This window comes from Elephas maximus, chromosome 11 (genome assembly GCF_024166365.1).
Source record: "Elephas maximus indicus isolate mEleMax1 chromosome 11, mEleMax1 primary haplotype, whole genome shotgun sequence".
Classification (NCBI taxonomy): Eukaryota; Metazoa; Chordata; class Mammalia; order Proboscidea; family Elephantidae; genus Elephas; species Elephas maximus.
Window position 1 is genome coordinate 67582096 of NC_064829.1, and position 13485 is coordinate 67595580.

The window sequence follows — 13485 nt, forward strand, 5'->3', positions numbered from 1 at the left end:
TTGAAATAATAGATAACTCTTGGAAAAGTATAAAGCATTATTGGAAAACAAAGTGTTATTAATACTTTTTTTTATCCCCCCCGTCTTGGTAGATATTTTAAGGCTGAGAAATGCCTCCTTTTTGGCACCATCCCTGTCCCTCTTCATGATAAATGTTTCCTCCTCGTCTGGGGGGAGTGTGGCCAGAAGTGCTGTTGGAATGTTCCCCCTCGACATGTTTGCTGCCATGTGTCTGCAAGTATGGGCATCAGAGGTACCTGTTTGGGGTGTGGATACAGTTTTATCACCTTCCACTCACCAACTGCATTTAACCATTCTGGTTTTTGTGTGTGGTAAATACATATATAACAAAACATTTGACATTTCAACATTTTTTACACGTACAACCCAGTGACATTATGTTCATCATGTAATTCAACTACTGCCATTATGTGTTTCCATATTTTTCCATCACCCTTGACAGGAACCACTTAGTTTTCATTCACTGAGTGATGTCAGGCCAAGGATTGCCTGCTTGCATGGAGATCATATTTACCTTGAAGAAGAAAATACCAAAGTATCCAAGGGGAAGGTGGCTGCACTCGAAGGTGATTGGGCTTCAGGACCACTGGGCAATGTATCATGTCTCCAACCGCTCCTGTTCCTCATGACCATGGACTTCTAAATCTGTGACCACTGAAAATTAATTTATTTTAGTTGAGGAATTGCCTCTCCCACAAATACTGCAGCAATCTTGCCCGTTACTTTTTGTTTGCATCTTGGATTTTTCCTTAGGATAAAGTAATTAGAAATAGAATTGTTGGTCATCACTCTTGAATCCTTTGATAAGTTATTTTTCTGAAAATTCACTTATACTGCCCCCACTAGGAAATGGGCTTGACTGCTTCATCGCCCTCTGAACAGCATCAAAAGCTACCTTTATAAAAGTAGGAACCAGTTTGATAAGTAAATAATTTACATTTGTAAAAAATTGGTCTAATTTCCATTTGTAAAAAGTTGACCATGAGGTTTTTTTTCTCTAAGTTTATCTGCCATTTGTATTTTTTTCTCAAAACCAGGGCTCAACACTTCCGGTGTCTTCCTTGAACCAACTTCCGTTACGTATTCATATTCACCCACTTCTCTGTGTGTGTGAGATGTGTTGTTATTGATTTTAAAAGTTCATTTTATATATGGAGGATATCAATACTTAGTCATGTTAGCTGCAAATATTTTCCTCAGTGTTTTGGTTGCTTTTCTTGTTTGTATGTGATTTATTTTTTTTACAACTATGGTTTGGCGTTTAGTGAAATCCATTCATCTTTTCCTTTGTGATTTCTTTCATTGTCTTTATTCTCAGAAAGCCATTCCCCACCCTTAACACTGCTAAATATTTACCTCGATTCTAGTAGGCGGCTTTGGATGGTTGCATTTGTTGCTGGTTGCTTGCTCTGTGGAAACTCTGGTGATGTAGTGGTTAAGTGCTGCAACTGCTAACCAAGAGGTCGGCAGTTCAAATCCATCAGGTGCTCCTTGGAAACTCTATGGGGCAGTTCTGATCTGTCCTATAGGGTCGCTATGAGTTGGAATTGACTCGACAGAAGTGGGTTTTTGTTTCTGCTTGCTCTGTGCCTTGCTTTGGTGCCTGGTGGGAGGTCAGGCTGGGTCACTGGGTGTCTTCTCCTTGAAGTTTCCTTACCTCGCTGGGCCTTGCCTTTCCTCTGGCTGGAACTATCTGTGTGGCAGCCGTGGGGTGGACATCAGACCACAGGGCACCACCAGCACACAGGGCACTCTTGGCCAGTTATGGGACTCTGCCTTTGGAAGAGACAGAGAGAAAGGAAAAGAGGCAAAGAATCCAATGCCAGGATTGCCTGGCCCATTTATCACTGTTATCAGCCTTAAGAAGAGGAAAAAGTAAGCACTGTAGTTAAACTAAGGCCACCCATGAGAGGTGGCTTAGGTGAGGACACAGCTGGAAAATCAAGCCTACAGTGCTGGATTCCCATGAGTGTCCAACAGCATCTAAATTTCAGCCAGGGGCTGCTCTCTGCGCTGTACAACCCATCTTTGCTTACATCTGTGTGCTAAGGCTAGGTCACGAAAATGCTTTCTTGGGTACAAGAAAGTGTGTTTTTGTTCTGATAAAAGAGTGGAACAGCACTTGGGCTTCACTGTGGTGATTCTGTAAGGAAGAACTCATGATCGTGATGTTTATTTTCAGTGTCATAGTTACACAGATGACTAAAAGAAGCTGCCTGACCTCATGGGGGTAAATGATTTATATATAAACCCAGGCTAGGGGAAGGTGCATGGAACACAAACTAATTAAAACATGGCAGCGTGCCCCTGACCCAGAAATAGATAACCTGACGTGGTGTACAGGGAGGATCTCAATGAGCCACAGTATTCTGGGCTTTAGCTAAAAACCGAGAACGTTACTTTCCTTTCCACCTGTCTATAGTGGTTAGGGGAGCCCTGGTGGTGCAGTGCTTAAGGGCTTGGCTGCTAACCAAAAGGTCAGCGGTTCGAATCCAACAGCCACTCCTTGAAAGCCCTACGCGGCAGTTCTACTCTGTCCTATAGGGTCACTATGAGTCGGAATCGACTTGATGGCAACAGGTTTGGTTTTTGGTTTTCACAGTGGTTAAGAGCTATGGCTGCTAACGAGAAGCTGACAGTTTGAATCCACCAGCCACTCCTTGGAAACCCTATGGGGTAGTTCTACTCTGTAGCATAGGGTCACTATGAGTCAGAATCAACTCAATGGCAATGAGTTTTTTTTTTTTTTTTTTTGGTTTTTATAAGGCAAGGAGAATAGAATGTGTATTGTTGTTGTTGTTAGCTTCCATCAAGTCTGCTCCGATTCATGGTGGCTCCATGCACAATGGAATGAAAGAGTGCCCAGTCCTGCTTTATCCTCATGATTGGTTGCAGATCAAACCTTTGTGACCCATAGGGTTTCCACTGGCTAATTTTTGGAAGTAGATCACCAGGCCTTTCTTTCTAGTCTGTCTTAGAATGGCAGTTCCACTGAAACTTGTCCATCATAGTGACCCTGCTGGTATTTGAAATCCTGGTGGCATAGCTACCAGCGTTAGAACAATACTCACACTGGCACAGTACTACCAACTCCACCCGAAATGAACCTCACCATACCCCTATGATCTGGATGGACTTCGTGGGTGGTGTGAATGGTTAACACACTTGGCTCTTAACTAAAAGGTTGGAGGTTTGAGACCACCCAGAGGTGCCCCGGAAGACAGGCCTAGTGATCTACTTCTGAAAAATCAGCCATTGAAAACCCTAGGGAGCACAGTTCTACTTTGTCACACAGGGAGTTGCCATGAGCTGGAATTGACTTGATAGCAACTGGGTTTTCTTTCTTTTTTTTTAATGTATACTACTGTATCTGTATACTTTTTCATCAGCCATGTTCCGTTGCTGTAGCAATTTTATTGTATTTAATATTACCACAGGTAAAATATTACATTCCTGAATGCCTGGAAATAAAAATCAAGGTGGAGCAACACTGCAATTCAACACCTTTTTCTCTCTACTTTCATATTCACCAGGGGGTCAAATCATCAATAGGACCACTGTGTCTTCTAGAAGTGTAGAGCCAAAGTGAGTGTTTTGGGTTCCTCATTCTTTATCCTCCACATAGTCACTACATTTGATGATAGTGGTTTCCTGTTACACAAGCCTGCCCTTTGCTACTTAGCTGAGAAAAATATAAGCGATGTATGAGGACACTTTTGTGAATGCCTATGGATTTCAGCCCCTGGAAGTTGGGGCTGTTATACTGTGGCCTGTTGCATAAAGTGGGCTCACGGTAATAAAAAAAAAAAAATTTTTTTTTTTTTTAATAGTAATTGAGAAATTTGGAGGGGCCACGAGGTGTTTTTAAAGCAAGGAGACACACAGTGGTTCCCAAACTTTGACTTACATCAATCACAGATTGCAGGGTCCACCCCCCGAGATCCCTTATTCAGGGTTCTGGGGCAGGGCCAAGAATGTGCACTTCTAACAAGTTCCCGGGTGACAGTGAAGTTGCTGGTCCCGGGACCCCACTTTGAGAACCACTGACCATGTGCATTGTTTCATCCAATCTTCCCAGTGGCCCTGTGGGTGGGTGGTTTACTATACTTTCTACTTACAAACGAGCAAAGTGAGACTCGGAGAGCCTAAATATCTTCCCTACAGATCTGTTATGTTCAGAAGATGTTATAAACCACTGACAGCTAAGTTCACCCACAAGTAGAATTTAGATGGAAAATAATAACAGTAATTGCAACATTTATCGAGCACTTGCTGGCCAAGTTAGACATCAGGACAGACATTGGACAAACATTATTTTAGAATTCTCCCCAAAACCTGCCAAGAATTGTGCCTATTTTAAAACGGAGAAAACGGAGGCTCAGGGAGGTGGAGTACCTTGGCCACACGGGGCCGAGTCTGAGTCCTGTATCTCTGAGAACAGCAAACGACCCGTATGAAGTCTTGGAGGAGCCAGGTGAGGTCAGGTATAGGAGTTGCTGATTGCACCATCTTCGTGCCACTTGCTGGCATTGGGAATAAAAATCCCTCTCAGTGAAAGGTGAACACTGAGCCTCCAGGCAGAGACAACATTACACTGAGCAATATGAATGGAAAAACTAATATTTGTGGCTGGAACCTAAAAACGTTAGGTAACTCAGCTCTCCAGTTTAATAAATTGATTTAGGTTTGCAAAGCTTGGTTGTAAGCCAGATCCTGTTTGCGAGTCAGTTTCAATTCTACAAGGACGTATTAGTGCCCACCATGTTTGAGGTGCTGAGCTATGTCCAGGAGAAAATATGAGCCCCTTAGAGCTGGCTTAAACTTTGGAGGCTCCTGTTCCACAGTTTTAACCAGATAATTGGCTCTCAGGATAGATCCAATTAAATTTTTTAAAAAGAGAACAAATTAAATAGAAGGAATTAACCATTCTTAAAGAATAGGGCTTATAAGAGCAACAGTGTTATTGTTAGCTTCCGTTGAGTCAGCTCCTGTCTCATGGCGACCCCACAGGCAATGAAATGAAATGCCGCCAATCCTGTTGGTTGCAGGTCAAATTGTTGTGATCCGTAGGGTTTTACTGGTTGATTTTCAGAAGCAGATCACCAGACCTTTCTTCCTCTCCTGTCGGTTCGGAAACTGTACTGAAACCTGTTCAGCATCATAGCAACGTGCAAGCCTCCAGTGACAGAGAGGCAGTGGCCCTGCATGAGGTGCGTTAGCCGGGCATTGAACCCGGGTCTCCGGTATGGGAGGGGAGAATTCTACCACTGAACCACCACTGTCCCCGAAGTAGTAGTTAGTTGTAACTGTGATCTCATGAGTGCTTACTATGGGTTGGTCATTATTTGAAATAATTTATAAGCATCATTTCATTTGTCTTTTGCAATGATCCTGTAAGATCTACTTTTATTCTCATTTTGCAGATGTGGGAAGTTAGGCACAGAGACGTTAATTAACACGCCAGAGGCCACACAGCTGATAAATGGGAGCCAGATTTAAAGCCAGGCGAGTCCAATAAAAGGCCTACATCCTCGGCTGCAATGCCACCTGCCCCTTCACCTGTTTTCACATCTGTACCTTGACCAGCATTAGTGATGTTGTTCATCGTGGGCGCTCCTTGAGAAAGCACCAGGTAGGCCATGTCAAGGGAAATACTGGTTTTAAGATCCTGTGGGCTCTTTCTGATGTCTAAGTTCCCTCTCCTCCAACCATTTATAAAAGAGTTGGCCAGCCTGGGACCTGAGCTTGGCCAGAGTATTCCACGCAAGGTATTGTGGGACACCAGACTCAGGTCTGCTAGGGAAAGTCAGGATTCAAAGGGGAGGGAGACCAAGTACAAAGGTCCACAGATGGATCAAGATGGGACCCTGGAGACCAGAGTTGGCCAGTCCAGGATCAGAGTGGGAGAGCCTCGGGGTGACTGCCAAGACTAGCGGTATGTGTGTTTTGGCTCTTGTTTACAGGATGGTGTGTAGACAGGCCTGGTTTACGGGATGGAGAGTAACACCCTTGCTCTCATTCAGGGTTTTTGGGTGCCATGGACCATGCTCTGAAATGCTATTCTTGGCAGAAGAATGTACCTGCCATCTGGACTAAAAGGACCCCAGCGGGCACCTGCTTGGCAACAGATGGCATCCGTGTCCTTAGTCTCCTCTGGATCATCTCAGGGCACACTAGCCAGATGACCATGTGGCTGTCTTGGGGTGTGGAGGGTTGATGAGCCTTGCTGCAAAGGAACAGCGAATCTTTCAGTGGTGGTCTCAGTGTTGGGCCCCAGGGCAGGAGGCTCACTGCCCTCCCCACGAGCAGATCTCCTTTCTGCTGTACAGACACAGGCTGGAACTTCCCATAAGTGAGTTTGCCAGGCAGTGTCCAGTGGCTGCTCTAACTCATCCTAGGTATAAACCAGGAGTCCCTGGGTGGCGCAAATGGCTAATGCCCCCAGCTCCTAACAGAAATGGTAGCCGTTTGAGTCTACCCACAGGACCCTCCAAAGAAAGGCCTGGAGATCTACTTTTGAAAACTCAGCCACTGAAAACCTGATGGAGCACAGTTCTACTCTGACACATATGGGTCTAACTCACCGTGAGCTGGAATCAACTCCACAGCAACTTATTTAGATATAAAACAGACACATTGTTACCAGGTGAACAGTAAGACCTGGGTATTGTATTTTCCTGATCCAGAGAGCTAGGTTCTCTTCCACCATGGTGAATGAAACCAGAAACTAACTTTTTTTTTCCTCCCTGAAAAACAGCCCAATATAATTTGATGTTGTGCACTGGTATTAGATGAATGGGTCTCAACACTCTCCCTGTTGCTATACTCCTGAAGCACTCCCGTTAAACGAGTGATACTCTCTGGCCATTTTCCTTCATCAGGGGCCAAACACATATTGAGGGGAGAAGCAATCAGCCCAGGGTAGTTTGATGAAGCCTCACAGGTGAGCTGCCCCAGTCTAGGGACAGGTGATACTGTTAAAGTCCCAAGTGGGCCGTGACTACTGTGTGGACACAAAGGGGCTCAAAGCCTTCATTACAATTAGGGACCTCCGTCACCATCTTTGATTTCGAAACTGAGTTCTCCTCTTACGTGTATCACAGCGATTCACAAAACCCTCCCAATACAACTGAAAGTTGAGGGTGTTTGTGCTTGTTCTGAAAACAAATAAGTAAATAACTATATCACATGGATTTCTTCTATGAAACAATAAGACATGGCTTTTTATGTTTTTTACAGATAATGTGCTTGAATGGAAAGCCAGAGCACTTAAAACCCCGCTGTACCTTTATTCTCAGAGTGGCCCCTTCTGTCTTGGGGTTGATAGGTTTTTCCCGATGAGGTAATAAGATCAAACGATGTTTTCGCTGCTATTGAGCTTCTTTTTTATTTGTTTTTGGGTGTATGTGTGTGTGTGTGTTGCCATTCTCACTATTCTGAATCCAAATGGCTACATCTCCAAGGAAAATCTAGCAGGTAGAGAATAAAGACATTCTCCAACACAGCCCTATCCCGCCCAAGCCCCGCCCAACACACTCAGCTTCTTTTGCAACAGGAAATACATTTGATCCTTAGGGGAATACCAGCAAGGCTCGCAGGTATAAATGTCAGAAGTCTGGGAAGTCATTTACAAACTTACCACCAAGTTATAACTAAAAGGCATGACCTTGTTCTTTAGCTGAACGTTCTAGGTGATGAATTTGTCATCAGGATGTATTGGTTAAAAACTCTGTGATCTTGGGCCACCCGCTTCACAGCCTCTGAGTCTTGATTTCCCTACTAGGTAAGCAGGAATAATAATGTTTTCCCTCCTGCCTAATAGGGCTGTTTATCCATCTATTTGATCATTCACTCTGCAAATATTTATTGCAAAGTTGTGTAGTATGGCTGGAGAAGCACAAACAACCCCATTAGTGAAAGTACTTAGAAAATTACGCAGCACTGTTACATAAATGGAAGGCTTTCATGTTATTATTTCAAAAGATCAGGATGGTAGGCAATAGTATTGTCCCCCAGGTACTTCTGGCTCTCTGCCTTCCATTTCACTTCATAGCCCCGTTGAGGCTGGGTGGGTCATGTCACTACATCTGGCCAAGGAGTACTGAGTGGAAATGCATTTGTCACTTCCAGACTAGAGCATTTTATGGCTAGTTTGAGGCCTTTCAGAGCTCTCTTGTCCCTGGCTATGGTCACTGGTGACGTTTCAGGTAGTGGCTGCTCCTTTAGCCTGGGTCCCATTGTGAGGAAGACACTGAGCCCCAGGTGACTGGCCGTGAGCATGTAGCATAACCAAGAAAAAAACCATTGTTGCTTTAACACTTTGGTAGTGCTTTGTTATTGCAGTGGAACTAATTCTGTCCTGACTGAGACAACCAAATTATCCACCAATGAACTGTATTAAAACCAAAGATCAAACAGACTGCTGTTGAGTCCATTCCGACTCATAGTGACCCTATAGGAGAGAGTAGAACTGCCTCATAGGGTTTCCAAGGAGTGGCTGGTGGATTTGAACTGCCGAACTTTTGGTTAGGTTAGATTCCTGTGTTGTTCTTCTCTTTCTCTCAGTGGCTGGTTAAGCGCAAGGTCATTTTTAAAGATGTATCAGAGTTCAGACAAAGGAATAACCCCTAAAGTTATACTCAGATACTTTTTCAGCCGCCTTTTTTAGTAAGGTAGTTTTAGTAAGGTAGGTTTATTTGTATGGTCTTCAGTTCATTATTGTTATGTAAGAATTTATTATACAGTAAAACTTGTGAAAACTGGAACCTGTGCCAGGTGGAAGGAAATATTTGAGAAGGAAAACTCAAATATTTTCCACTAAAAGGAGCAATATAAAAGTGATAAGACTTCACCCTGTCAAAGGGGGAAAATTTTCAAGACCCAGAAAAAACAGGCAGTCCCATAGAGTCCGGCTTTCACAGGCTTCACTATATTTTAGTCTTTAACCCTTTTTTTTTTTAAGGGTTTATTTATTTATTTATTTATTACAGAAATACAGTTGATGTTTGTGGATTTAATGTGGTTCAAATTCTGCTAGGATAAATACCATGGAAACTGGTATCTTCCACTGACAAAAATATCCTTACTCCTCAGCTGATGGGCAGCATATTTTAATCAACATTCTTTCAGAATTCCATAGGCTCTATATTCAACAAGAGAATTTGTATGGCTCCTTCAAATTGCTAGCACTAGGCTCCTGTAAACAAGAGTATAAAGGCATTCTCCAGTACTTCCCCATCCCTCCCAACTCCTGCCCATCACACACAGCCTTCTTTTGCAACAGGAAATACATTGGTGATGGTAAAAATAGAAAAAGACTTGCCCAGGAGAGGGCCTTGTTGAAGGTGGGGCCAATGGTGGTTGAGCTGAGGGCAGCAGGAATGTGTGGTTTGGTTGAAGCAGAAGGGATTACAATATTGGGACAGGATGTGGAACCCGTGATAGCAGTGAAGCAGTCATATAATCAGACAGTTGAATTTTTGAGAGAAAAAGGATACTTCAACTCATGTAATCCAACGCTTCCACTTGTGCATTTTCTAAGTCAGGCTTAGTTGCCAAGCTGGTCGGTGCCCCTTTTGGTACACAACACGTTCTAAGATAGGAAGGGAAATACTGAAGCAAACAATCTTCTGGGCTAAGTAAACAGAGTGGGTAGCAGCAATCTTTGTAGTCAGCCTGCCAGGTTTACATTCTGGACTTTAGTTTTTCAGCCTTTCTGTGTTTGAGTTTTCTCATCTCTCAAATGGGGAGAATAATGGGAGTTATTTCACTGGACTCTTGTGAGCATTAAATGAGATAATAACATATGTAAAAGTACTTAGAAAAAGTGATTGGCACATAGTCAGCCCTTAAAAAGTATACATTATCATTGTTATTGTTGCTGTTATTTGCACCTGTTAGCTTTTCCTTCAAATACACTAATGAGAATGAGCTAAGGAAGAGACCTTTATTGATTTCTTTGTACCACACCTCTTCTGGTTTATTCCAAGCTCTATCAAATCTAGCCCTCATCCTGGGAAGGACAGATTGCTCATTCATTCAAAACTGGGGTGAGGGGCATGGCACTGGCAACTTGTCCTGAGGTCTTCTGGATGTCGTAGTTTCCAAGTAGTGTGCTAACTTAGACAATGATACAATCCATGTATATTAAAAATACATATTTTATTGTGTTTTAGGTGAAAGTTTACACAGCAAATTAAGTTTCCCCTTTTACAATTTTCATACAAATTGTTCCATGCCATTGGTTACAATTTTTACAATGTGTAACATTCTCATTATTTCCATTCTATTTGCTCTGTTTCCATTGATCTAGCTTCCTTTCCCCTCCTTGCCTTCTCATCTTTGCTTTTGGGTAAATGTTGACCATTTGGTCTCCTATAGCTGATTGTTAAAGGTAGCACATTACTCATGGGTGACATTATTTTATAAGCCCATCTATTATTTGGCCGAAAGATGACCTACAGACTATATACATTTTTGTTTAAGTGTTTGAGCATGTTTGTGGGAGACATTATTACAAGTGAAAATGTAGGGTTGGTGTCACCCAGTGAAGTAATTCATGGTGTCACCCCTCGCCATGCTAATTACCATGATATTGTAGCTAAAACACTAGAAAATTTAACAAAATCAGGAACTGTAAAACACCAGCAGCAACAAAAACAGAAGTATGTGCTTGTAGCACGGGCAGCCAAAACCATGGGATTCGAAGCATCACTGTAATTGGGTGATGATGACAGCTCTGACTGGAGTACATTACAAGGTTCAAAAAGTAAATTAGCATAGAGTTTCATCCTTATAGGTATACTGATACATGTAAGCTGGGCTTACGAAATTTTTTTGTTGTTGTTGTAACTATGGGGATATTTTAATAAAAAAGAATAAACTTCTGCTGAAACATTGCACAGAAATTTTATAGACAGTCATATTGGTGTCACTCCCTCTGACACTGTCCACCACTGTACCCCCTAGCAATGCCACTATTTGGTGGTTTTGTGCATTTAACATTTTGATAAACATTTTTCCCACTGACATGACATGAGAATGCCTGTTTCTCGTACCTCTGTGATACAGGCTATTATCTCACTTTGTAATCTTTGAAAACCCACTTTGAATTTAAATCTTGTGGAAGTGTGGACAAAAATGAAGTATATATACGTTATATGGTGCTTTAGGTGTTTCCTACCATATATCTGTCAGTTCGTGATACTCTGGTGGCTTGTGTGTTGCTGTGATGCTGGAAAATATGCCACGGGTATTTCAAATACCGGCAGGATCACCTACGGTGGGCAAGTTTCACCAAAGCTTCCAGGCTAAGATAGACTAGGAAGAAAGGCCTGATGATCTACTTCTGAAAATGAGCCATTGAAAACCCAGCGGATCACACAGCAGAGCATCACTGCTTTGAACATGTCATCAGGAGGAATCAGTTGCTGGAGGAAAGCATCCTGTTTGGTAAAGTAGAGGGCCAGAGAGGGCGAAGGAGACCCTTGGTGAGGTGGATTGACACAATGCAGGTGATCATGAGGCTGACACAGGACCCGGCAACATTTCCTTCTGTTGTACACAGGGTTGCTGTGAGTCGGAGTCAACGGGAGGGCAGCTATTTCTAACTTAGGTGTTTCAAATTGTTTTAATGTTTATTTCATTTCACTCTCAAAAAATCTTAGGAAGCATGATCTATCCGCCTTTTACAGAAGAGTAAAGAGAGGAGTTCCCTGATTTTCTCAGTGTGAACCCTTTAGACGAAACTAGAACGCCCATTTCTGGTCCTTCCCCCTGAAGCGTTGCTGCTCAAGGCCTGGTCCACACCAGCGACCTCAGCCCTGCCCCCTGCAGGGCCTACGGAGTCAGCACTGCGTTTTAGCAAGCACGGGGAGGGGTGTGGGTCACCGTAGGGGCCGCTGCCCTGTCCACGCTCCCCCTGACCTAATTGGACCTGAGCCCTGGTTCCGAGGGGAGCAGGGCCGACTTACTCTCCCCGGGGACGGGGTAACAGATGGTGGGAACGGGGGCCAGGGCGGCCGAGCCAGAGGCCTGTGGGAGCAGCTGCACAGCCGAGGGTCAGACGGCAAGTCTGGCAGGAAGCAGAACTAGGGCGGGCCCCGCGGCTGCAGCCAGAGCAAACGGGCAGGCTCGCCGGTGTGGAAAGCTGTGTCTTGGCACAGTCGGCCCTGCCCTTTCTCTCTGACTTTGCTCAGCAACTCCACCCTGCCCACCGGGACACTCTCTACGTAGGATGTTGTCACTGCAGCAGGACAGGGGGACACACAGATCTGGGTCCATGATGACTCAGGTGGGGCCCCTGTCAGAGGGGATACTCACAGTCCTGCCATTTTCCATCTGTCAAGCTCCATCCCAGGCCCGTCCCGGAGATGCCTCAGAGATGCTGCTGGGCCACCGGCTCGGCCCCGATTGCACGACCATGAGTGCTGAAATGCGTTCTTTTACAAGAGGCTCTGACCCCTACCCAGGTCAGAATCCACACCAGGGTGCTAGGCGCCTCCCTGCCACAACCTCATGTCTAAACCCTCTGCCTGCGCTGGCAGGTAGCAGCCACTAGACACCTGTGAAGGAGCCCGGGTTGCACAATGGCTGCTAACTGAAAGGTTGGTGGTGTGAACCCACTAGTGGCTCCTGGGAAGAAAAGACCTGGTGATCTGCTCCCATAAAGATTACAGCCTAGGAAACCCTATGGGACACTTCTACTCTGTCATATAGGATCGCTATGAGTTGTAATCAACTCGATGAGACACAAGTGTTTAACTGTTTAGATAGATCTAAACAGCTGCCAGCATAGTGCCTGACACATATGACTTGCTCAATAAATGGCATTATTTTTCCTTCTGCAGCACTGAGCCAGCACATGATAGGTGCTCAATAAACATTTCTGAAGCTGTGAAGGCATGAGTGTCTGCAGGGTGGGGGTGAAGTCTTCTCCTCCTAGTGTCACTGAAGGGCTGATCGGCATTACCATAGGTCGTCGTCTCTCTTGGCTCTCTAATCACAGGCTGCAGCCTCTGCGTTTGTATTCCGTGAGCTTACTGGGTAGACTGTTTCCCCTTGTCCACTGGGGCACCGTCTGGGAAGTGCCCAAGGTCCACCTGGATAACTGCCGGCGAGCCTGGCGGACGAACCTGCTGTTGCTGAATAACCTCGTCTCTGTCCAGAATCTGGTGAATGTCCACTGGCTGGCTGTAGGGTGGGTGGGGCAAGTGCCACGCCTCACTTCTGGTGGGTTAGCCACCTTCCCAAGGGCCGGCCTGAGTTCTGATTCCTTTCTCTGGCATATTCGCTGGAATAATTATTTTGTTGTTGTTGAAAATATGTACAGTAAAACACACACCAATTCAACCGTTTCTACGTGTACAATTCAGTGACATTGTTTACATTCTTCAAGTTGTGCCACCATTCTCACCTTCCTTTTCTGAGTTGTTCCTTCCCCATTAACATAAATTCACTGTCCCC

The 13485-nt window shown here is 44.4% G+C and overlaps 1 protein-coding gene across 1 annotated transcript in view; it reads left to right on the top strand.

Annotated features, from left to right (window-relative positions):
• LOC126086135 (O-acyltransferase like protein-like) overlaps positions 1-13485 on the top strand; it is a 50416-nt gene that overhangs the window by 18110 nt on the left and 18821 nt on the right. Inside the window, 6 exon segments of the mRNA XM_049902331.1 lie at positions 93-234; positions 1670-1896; positions 6045-6224; positions 7261-7363; positions 8587-8688; positions 13028-13193. Of these exon segments, the coding sequence (XP_049758288.1) occupies positions 93-234; positions 1670-1896; positions 6045-6224; positions 7261-7363; positions 8587-8688; positions 13028-13193 (920 nt within the window).